The 10,478-nt window shown below is 35.4% G+C and overlaps 1 protein-coding gene across 2 annotated transcripts in view; it reads right to left on the bottom strand.

The window, feature by feature from the left end:
• The window catches only part of LOC132707182 (NFX1-type zinc finger-containing protein 1-like), a 40,329-nt gene that overhangs the window by 16,769 nt on the left and 13,082 nt on the right, over positions 1-10,478 (bottom strand). The window contains exons 7-11 of one of the 2 annotated variants that reach the window (XM_060678924.1): positions 8,044-8,495; positions 6,198-6,440; positions 3,895-4,188; positions 1,896-2,651; positions 477-724 (exon numbers count right to left, since the gene is read on the bottom strand). In XM_060678924.1, the coding sequence (XP_060534907.1) occupies positions 477-724; positions 1,896-2,651; positions 3,895-4,188; positions 6,198-6,440; positions 8,044-8,495 (1,993 nt within the window). The remainder of the gene's footprint in view (positions 1-476; positions 725-1,895; positions 2,652-3,894; positions 4,189-6,197; positions 6,441-8,043; positions 8,496-10,478) is intronic. The other variant, XM_060678925.1, reaches the window with a different exon arrangement.

Raw genomic sequence — 10,478 nt, 5'->3', positions numbered from 1 at the left:
ATATATATATATATATATATATATATATATATATATATATATATATATATATATATATATATATATATATATATATATATATATATATATATATATATATATATATATATATATATATATATACATACATACATACATATATATATATATATACATATATATATATATATATATATATATATATATATATATATATATATATATATATATATATATATATATATATATATATATATATATATATATATATATATATATATATATATATATATATATATATATATATATATATATATATATATATATATATAATCAAATATGAATAAACATTTGAACATTCATAGACCAAGTCAATAAGATCATCATATTCTATGCTAAAATATTAGAATAAATCATTATGGTGACATAGAAGAATCCTGCAGTGGTACTGTGCATACTGCACACGGGAATGGTTTTTATGATCCAGCAATACTTACTTGGTGCACTTTTCGCGGCACTGATATAAATTATGGTCGCGGTCCTGCACGTGACACAATTTCTTGCAAATATGGCCGCACGAGAGCAGGGTTTCGCATAGCGCGTCGCAACCACCTTCGGCTAGCTTTAGGAAGTCGTCATGTAATGATACGTGCGTTATCTTGTAAGGATGTATCTGGCACTTCAGCGGTAAATGGAAACCGATAGCGTTCTGATCCTCCAATGTTTTTTTAACAGTCTTCCAAATCTAAAGCAGATGATTAACTATGACACAAGCACATTAACATCTTAAGATTTCTTTGAAAATATATTAAACAGCTGTAAGAGCATGGTCCCATCAACTCCGTCAGAAGCTTTTGATATATCTGAGTAAATTATGTCCATTTTCTATGTTATAAATCGTATACAGATGGTGCAACCTCCATTGAATTAGTTACTGTTAATTAACAATCGGTAAAACCGCGCTGAGATATTGAAGTCGATGGCCATACTCATAGACTGCGCAATATTGTGTCAGCTATAACACTGGCTGGCAATGAAATCCTCCTTTAAAAAATTTTATGATAAATATAATGATTCAAACGTTTTCAATCTATCCCCGTTGGCCGATTTTTTCTATCACGTCTATATTTTTCGATATGATTTTTTTTACAAAAAGTAAATATACATACAAAATGAGTTTCAGAGAGTTGTAACAGAAATGAGGGTGATTTTTATGGTAGTAAATATGCGCATGCGCAGTATTCATTGTGACACTACAACAGTTCAGTGAAAACTTGTCGTTTAATTGTTTACCTTTTATATCAAATATTTTGGTAAGTTTTGTATAATGTTCAAATAAATTATAATTTATACTTTAATATTGTTTTTTGATGGAATAAATATTAAATTAAAAACCAACGTGTGGTACTTATTTGTATATCAGATTGTGTTTAGAGCATAAAATAAAATGAAGGAAAAAGGAGAGAAAAAAATGTTTCTTGCAGACCAGTGTAATTTAGCACATCACCGGGATCACTGCTCTTGCCTAACATTAATTAAATTGAATATCTTTCGTGAGGGGAAGGCGAGAACACAATCTAATGACGTAAAAACACTAGTATCGTTACATTTATTACCACTTTTTTTGAGGTTTTTTCAGAAAACTTAACCTGGTGGCAAGGTAAGCAATCGTCATCACGTCACTCATACGGCGATTGATACCCTAGGGAAAATCAATTTAAAAGACTCCGAGTATATTAAATTGCGTTCAGCCCCTTTGGAGATACGGACACTTATCTGAGAAAATGTCCGAACACGCCCATCACTTTTTCTTGCATATAGTATTAAACAAAAAAATTTGAATTTTTCTTATATATGCCTGGTTGTCTTTGCTGGGACACTGTACTGTAAGCATGTCAGAAAACACGTTCACTTACGTCGCTTTCGCTCTTGGCGGCGCACAACATCTCCATGTTCCCCATCACGTAAAATCCGTTGCGCGCGCGCGATAACGCGACGCACACCCGATTCTGGATGCGCAGAAAACCGATCTTGTTGTCGGCGTTGTTGCGCACCAACGACAGTAAAATAATGTCGGACTCCTCGCCCTGGTAATTGTCGAGCACGGCGATCCGGAGGCCCTGCAGCAAGGTGTGGTTCATCGCTTTCCTCTTCTCCCCCATCATTTCGTACATCTGGCCCAGATACGCGGCGAGTATGGTTATCTGGTTCGGCTCGTAACCGTTCAGCACCAAATGCCTGGCGAGGGCGACAAGAAACTGCGCCTCGTGCAGATTCTTCTTGCTTTCGTCTTGGCACAGCTGCTCCTCGTGCCGATGGTCGATGAAAAACAACGGTTTCTGCAATCCCGACACGGGCGGCCTGTGCTGCGTCGACTCGTGGTCCAGCAAATCGCGATAAATCGCCGGTTTGATCAGCGACGATATTTCCGGTCTCATTCTGTGCTGGACGTTCAGCGTGTAGCATTGGATCCGGTTGTTTACCATACGCTCGAACAAACTTGTGCCCAAGCCGTAATCGGTTTCGATTTTGTAATCCGCCGCGCTCGGTTTCAGTTGCAAATGGTCGCCGATTAAAATGAGATGTCTGCAGCTGCCCGTCAGAGCGGCTACGATGTGCGCTTCCAGAACTTCGGCCGCCTCTTCCACGATCACTATGGGACTTTTCAAGGTCTGAAAGCGAGCGACTTTAAAAAGGCGCGTTGCTCGAATAGTTTTTCTGGTTGAAGGTGCGACGGTGATAAAATAATTATTAATTACACAACTAACATTTTTCTGTTCTCCGAGACCACCGAAACATGCAAACCTTAGAGGCGGTGGAACAGATCTCGGAGCCCTCGTCAACGAAGTCATTGACCACAAAAAAGAAATCCTATCAAGGCGAACATTTACCTCTACCAGGAATCTTTTTTTGCAAATCGAGACCTCAGTCTGCTCCGCATACCTGTAAATCTTTCCGACTCTGATCATGGCTGCGAGAGTTTGTTTAATTAAGTGAAAAATATCATAATTTTTTATTCAATGTGTAATTGAATGCAATGGATACCGTCGAAAGTGATGAAGATGACGAGGATGATATTAGCATCGGAGAAGACGTTGAATTAACCAGTGAAACTGATGATGACGACTTGCCATGAATTTTGTTTTTCATTGTATTCTGTAAATATTTCACGTTGACAACAAAATTAATCTAAGACATTGGAAAAAATAAAAATTATCAATTTTATTTACCTTTCCCACTTACTTATTACTAGTATTATAATGAATGGGTGTACCGCATTATTTGTTATCGATTAATGTCAAAAGAAAAAAATTGATTTATTTACCCTCTCCTCTTTCACTTCACCCATATAATCACCCACTTACTTTTTCAAAACGTTATCTAATCTAACACTGTCATGAGTTAAATACAAGTATAAACAAAATCGTCATAAAGTTTCATTTAATTTTGGTGTCCTACAGTTGCTGATGAATAACGTATTATTGTGAGGTCAACAACTTTAGTGTGGGACTTTAGTGTACAGTAAAAAATTTAGCATGTTGCTCATCACTTTTTATAAATAAATAATAAATACAACTTTGAGGGGGTGGCGACCCGATACCAAACCTATTTGTTTGTAGGCCAAATTTAATTTCAAATTATATATTTCAATGTCTATAGATTTAGATAAAAACTAAATGATGAAATGAAACGATTTTCAAAGAATTAGCTTGGTGCTTATCATTTTGAAAAAAGGTCCAGGGCTCCCGGACTAGCTGTTACATATTCATTTTAAAATATCAATTGATGGATTTTAAAAAACCAGCGGACCTAGGTTAATTTTTGTTGAGTAACTTTGAAAAAAAAAAGTTAAAAACTACTAGAACTATCCGCGTAAAAACTATTTGGGGCATAACATTATCCTAAACGCAATACCTGTATGGATGACTGCAGTCTAGCAGCCCCCGTGGTAGTCATCCCCACAACCAAATGGTCCTTCATCAATTGAATATCTTCGATGTCCCTTAATTCGTTATAAACTTGATATATGCGTTGATATTTATTGACGAGGGTACGATATTCCGTTCTTAAGAAGGTGGTATATAGGTCCAGCCAGTAGAAATAAAGTTGCCACCTTTGGTCGGGGAGCATATTTTCTGGGTGCTGCAAGTTAAGATATTCCGGTCGCATTCTGTTAAACGGATTTTGCCCAAATTCTGTCAATCTAAACTAAAAATAAGAAGAACGGCAGTTATTAATTTTTAGCAAAAAATAATTTAAAAGAACACAGATTCTTCAGCTATTCGATACATATTTTTTCTAACGTATCTATATCTATATCTATGTATCTGAAATATTTTCGACATTGTCGCTTCATTGAAAAAGCAGATATTTTAAATAATTCCTCATTTTTTACGTACAAAAAGTATCTTCGATAAATATCGTTCCCGAGATTTTGGATTTAATATAATAATAATAATAACGATAATAATTTTATTATCCAATTTCCTAATTCCACCAATTTCGAGGAATACCGTTTTTTATTTCCTTTTTTATGAATTCATCAGTCGTACACGAATTTTCTTAAATTAATTAGTCGATAAGGGTTTACTGCTTGATTTTTATGAGTCTAATATCCGATTAAATTCCGTTTTTATTTTATATTTTGAAAATTTTTGTTCGTCATGGGACCAAAGTATATTCATACTGTTGTAAATATATCGATAAAAGTTGATAATTATTTCAAAGTTATTTTAGCAACGCAGCTCTATATCAAACCCATACAAACATCCATATAGCTATATAGGTATAGTGGCCCTACTACGGACGTTTTGCGCATGCGCAACTGACTGAGTTGCTACATTGCCGTAAAATTGACTTCCAAGAAATATAAGAAAACAATTAAGCTACAAGGTGAATTTTTACTAGAACAAGCATAAGATATTTTCGAAGAAGTTTTCGTTTGCCATCACGCTTGGTGAAAACGAAATTGCCTTTCTGTCAGTTCGGCTGCAACTGGACGAACTTGAAAAAAAATTTTTGAAAATGACCAGGAATGCTACGCAGCTAATCAAAATTTGGGATATTTTATTGATAGGTCCGGTAGGTAAGTGAATATTGGAGTACACACAGGCACAATTTGACACTGAGTAAATAGAAACAGGTCCTATCAAAAACTACTGATTTCGTGCATCTCCTTGTGGGATTCGGGACAACTTGAGTAGAAAAAAATATAGTATGCACAACTTGGGAAGAAGAGATCTTGATTAGTCTGCGACTACCTTGAGTAAAAGTAAAAGTACAGAGTAAAATACGAGCCAGTTTCAGTCAAGCTCTGAAGAAGCCAACATGATGATCGGCGAAACGTCAGCAAGTTCGACTCAGCAAAAACCGACGCAGGAGGAATCCAGAAGTTTTGTAAAAAGTATTACTGTGGAAGTTTCTTTGAAAAATTTTTTTTATTGCTTTCCTCTTCTCTTTTGCAATTTTTAAAGGTTACATTAAAGGAAATTGCGTCGTATCTACAGGGCTTAAAGAACAAAAACGGCCAATTAATTACAATTCTGCACTGCTTTTCCACACTTAAACTCCTTTTTTTCCTAAATGGAATTTCGACATATTTTAACAAAATAAATACTGTCGTAAGTTCCATAAAAAGCGCGGTTTCTGGGTGAATGCATTCAAAACAGGAGCGATAAATCTTGAGCATTGGAGTCACTAAAATTCGCGTTTATGTTAGCAGTTGGCTCGCGACAGTATTTAATGAAGTTGACGTTTTAAAGTGACACTTTACGCACGCCTGAGTAGCGCCTAATTGGGTATTTTATTCCAGGGAGTAAAAAAATATGTCAAAACGAAGATTTACTGAGAAACAAAAAGAATACTTCGGACGAAAGCCAACGGCTATATGGTATCATCTAAATCTGTAATAAAAAATGAGGGTTTACTTTTAAGTTTTCACAACCATCAGTGGGTTGGGTTTCATGTTATTGAACGGCATTCAGTATTTAAAGACATATCTGTGTTTTATACATTATTTTACTTCTACAGGGACATATGAAATGTAAAACAAGTCTGTGTATTTTCGTAATAATTTTTTTGGTTCTCTGTAAATACTGGAAGAATTAAGTTTGCTATATTCCACAGTGCTCGGTTTATCGGTTCAGGTTGAAATAGGTATATGGTGTCCTTAAATTACCGCCATTTTCACACACAAAACAAGCATTTTTTATAATTACCTCGACATATTGAAGATTGGAACGAGTTTCCTGCAGTTTATTAAAAACACTTTCCCGTTTCAAAAAATCTGAAAGTTTTTTGCCGTCGAGATTCTTATCCAGTGCTACCAATTCGTTATCTAAATCTTCGATATATTTCCTCCACGCGTCTAAACTAATCAATACAATGTCTTCGCTGTTGTTTGTTTCATTTTCGTCAAGGATGATGTCGTCTTCATCAACCGACATGTTTATAGGCTGTAACTTAGAATGTAAATGAGGGAAGACGAAAATTGCATCGATAATACTGCGCAATCGTAACGCTAATAATCAAGATGCTTATGGTAAAAAGATAACTAATTTATTTTGAAAGGGGGCTATGTAAAGGGGGTCAAAACTGCACACTTTCGAAGAGAAACTTTCCTTTATAATGTGACATGTTTGAAAGTTATAAGGTATTTTAAAACTAACAGTTGAATCGTGATTAATAAAAAAAATTGTTTTTTATTTCCGGTAAATTTTGCAACATTGCCATTTATGGCCTCGCAACACGTAACTTTCATTTTGGTATTCAGAAAACACCGAGTGGAGTAAAGTAGCACATGCCTTTTTGGTATGAAGTACAGCCAAAAGTCGAAAAATTGGAGGCAAGTTTTAGCAAATGTTGGTCAGAAAGATCCTTTTACGACTTCTGCCTTAGTACTAAAATTAGTGCAACGAAAATTATAACAGAGGGAGGAGCACCATTCACCAAAAGTTTTTGTGACTTTCATCCATCTTCAAACCTATTAGTAGTAATGCATATTGAGACAGTACATGTTCATTAAAATATCTAAAGTGGTATTACAGATATTAAAAAAATATTTTTGAAAACTTTACTTAAAAGTTAAGGCTTCTAGGACATATGTTCACATGAAGTTTTCTTTTTAAAATGGACACAAAAACCGCCCCCATAACTATTGATATTCAATTAGAAAACACAATGTATAGAGGGGGGGAGAACGAGGTACTGAAGACAATCCACAAAATTAAAACTGTATATTCTGTATACAAGGGTACTGAGAATATGAACTGAAAATGATATTTGTCGGTCAGAAAGCATAACTAGAACCGTGGTTTAACAATATATTAACAATATCGTGCTTTTAAAACTGCCACTTAACTGAACTGCTGATAGGAAATAATCGATTTAAAGTCACAAACTGACAACTTCCTGTGACATATTTGTACAGAGTTCTTTCAAAGAGTTGGGCAAAACATCAAGTGTACTACACAGCTTAAGAAAGGGTAACACTGAGCTATATTTGTCAGACGAAGAGTTATCGTAAACCATCCCGCTGACATCTTGTATTGTCAGAAATGACAATACTAGTGAGAGGCAGCTTCTCCAAATTGTAGGATTGATATTAAGGCACCGAGATGAATTATATGAAATGCTGTATTGTACCGTAACCTTACCTAAATCTGAACTGCTAATAGGCAATAATCCGATCTGAAGTCACAATTTGGCCACTTACTTGTTCAGAGTTTTGGTTAGTTGAGACTTGAGCAAAACATCAACTGCAATATAGTCTACGAAAGGGTATTTATAATTAAACGACAGAGAATGTTCCACATAAAAAACCATTTGCACTAGATAGCTAATAAAATATATAAATGGCAAAAAAGGTGCGGCGATTTTTTTTTTAATAACACTTTCAACAGGTAGCAGACATCCATTTGCGAATATCCATTTATGATAACTGAACCCAGACAATGACGTCGTAATCTCTTTCAAACATCTCTACGTGAAACCGGTATAAAAGCAAAATTAATCATTTTATTTAAGCTGAATTAAATGTTAGGGTTATAAGATTTGTAACATTACCTGCGCTTCGGAAATTCTTCTCTCAAAACTATGGTTTCGACGACCTGATAACAACCAAGCTTCAATATCGCGCGGATAGGCCGAATCGAACCAGCTCTCATTATACTCATCAATTACTTCGCTGAACGCAGAGAAATCTATGACACAAGCCTTGGAATCGATATTGGCGAGAATGTCGCTTATAAACTTAACTTTCCCCAGTGTATTTTTCAGTTCTTTAGTTTTTTGTATGAAGGCCGGATTCGCCGTTCTCGTACGCTTCTTGCGGATGTTGAATTCGTCGAGGGCCTGGCTTTTAGATTGGCCCCCCACTCGCAGTATGCGTGTAGTTAACGGCACGATGCCCTCCAAAAATTGATCGAGTGCGTGGTTCGTGAAACAAATCACTAACATGGGCGTATTCTTATACCAAACCCTATGGTTCGCGAGCAGCGTGTGGGCGATCTTTAAACCTACGTTGGAAAAAACGAGATCAGCGAAAACGCATAAAAATTTTGAAATTGAAAAGTTTATTATATTAAATTTACGGAAATAACGGAAAAAACGTGATTTTATTGCGAAAATTTTCAAAGGATGAAAGTTCCTATTTCTGGTACTCTTATTTAAAAAATGCTCGTCCGAAACATATTTTTCTTGTAGCAGTCAAATTAATCAACAAATATCAGTAACAGCTATTGGTTCTTCATTATCAGCAGTCATCGCAAATATATTTATGGAATCTTTTGAAAAGAAAGCTATAGATACTTCCAGCAGATGATACTTTTGTTATTTAGTCTGATGGTCAACAATCAAAGGACCCACAGTTAAAACACCTAACACCTGCTCTTCTCTCAAATAATTTCCGTATTAGAGATTTAAGCATTCCATTACAAAATACACTTCACCACAACTTCCTAAAGCATCCCCACACTTGCCACAATCCAAACCAGATTCACCACTTGTCCAAAAATTTATCAACATCTTCCATTCAACAATGACATTCCGTCTGATACCCAGGGGGTTAAAGCATTTCATGTACTTGGGGCAAAGAAAACATTGGAGAGACAGGACAAAAAATATTAACTAAGCTAATAGAACATGAAAGAGACTATCAATCCTGAAATCGGACATCAAATCTTATTCGACCAAATTAAAATTCTTGCATATAATCAATTCTTCTACCGAAGAAAAATCCAAGAATCCATAAAAATATCTAATCACCCAAATCACCAACATGGAATTCAGTCATCCGAGACAATGTTCATGTCCATTCTGTAGCCCCGCCCCACTGAATCAGTATACCAAGTGTCCCAGTAAGGACTGCGAAAGACGATATTGGGGAAACGGATGTTCCCAATCATTTGAAAAAAAAAAAGTTAAGTAAATCGACAGAGAGAATGCGCTGAAAATTGTTTTTGAGATTCTCAAATGACGACCAGAGGGTGTGCCATCTCGAATTTTTAAAGCCGTCTTCTCAAAAAATATGAATAAAATTATTTAAGACTAAATAAATAAAAAATAAATAAATAGACATTATTACTACGTTGTGACACTCCTTTCTGTTTCCAATTATTGGTTATTATCACTCTTTTAATAAAAATTAGGCTTGTTGTTAAAGACTATTCAAGTTTATTAATTACTGTGTTTATTGCATTAAAAATGTCTTATTCAACTGCCGACATCCTGGTTGTGTTTTTCCAATATCTTCTATACGCATGCGTGAGTGATCGAGTATAGGCAGCCGATTATCCCAATAGAAGACATTTTAGTTCACATTAATCCGCATTTAAGCTTAAAAAGAATAAGTTTGGACTTGAATATAAGTAAGCCGAATTCGAAAAGACCACCATTAACACCTTGAATGAATAACATCAGGCTCTTTCAGAAACTACTTATCCAACCTGTTGGGGCAGTGTGCTTTCCAAACCTTGCTGTCCTGGACTAACTCGCCCTACCACGACGCAGGATAAATTCCTGCATAGAAAATGACGGGAGGCACTTTGAATATTTGATTTTCCCTTGAAGCAATTTTGTCGTGTTTTATCGTTATCAATGTTTTGCTTCCACAATGTTGTTATAGTTATCATTACTTCCCATACTGTCAAACATTTTGATAAGTGTGTCTCACCAAATAATACACCTTTTTGATAAGAAAATCAATTTGCTTTTAGAAAAAAAAAGAACACTGCTATGGCCCCCATTAATTAACCAGGCTATGCAGTATAGCGGTGTGACATCGACGAAACAGGAGATAACGATTGGAGTATATATATGAACGACCTACTATATCTACTATCTATACAAGTGTAAATTATACTCTTTGCGCCGGGCTCGTTGGAGGTGCAGAAGTTAGCAGAAAAATCTGTTGAATTAAGTTCCTTGGCTTCAAAAGCACAATGGGGTGAGCAAATTGGGGCTGTAGCGGCGAAGTTAAGCAGGAATTTTGCTTATCTTGC

Source organism: Cylas formicarius, unplaced genomic scaffold, assembly GCF_029955315.1.
Source record: "Cylas formicarius isolate icCylForm1 unplaced genomic scaffold, icCylForm1.1 PGA_scaffold_9__14_contigs__length_23061073, whole genome shotgun sequence".
Lineage (NCBI taxonomy): Eukaryota > Metazoa > Arthropoda > Insecta > Coleoptera > Brentidae > Cylas > Cylas formicarius.
This window is presented reverse-complemented; position numbering and strand designations above follow the sequence as displayed.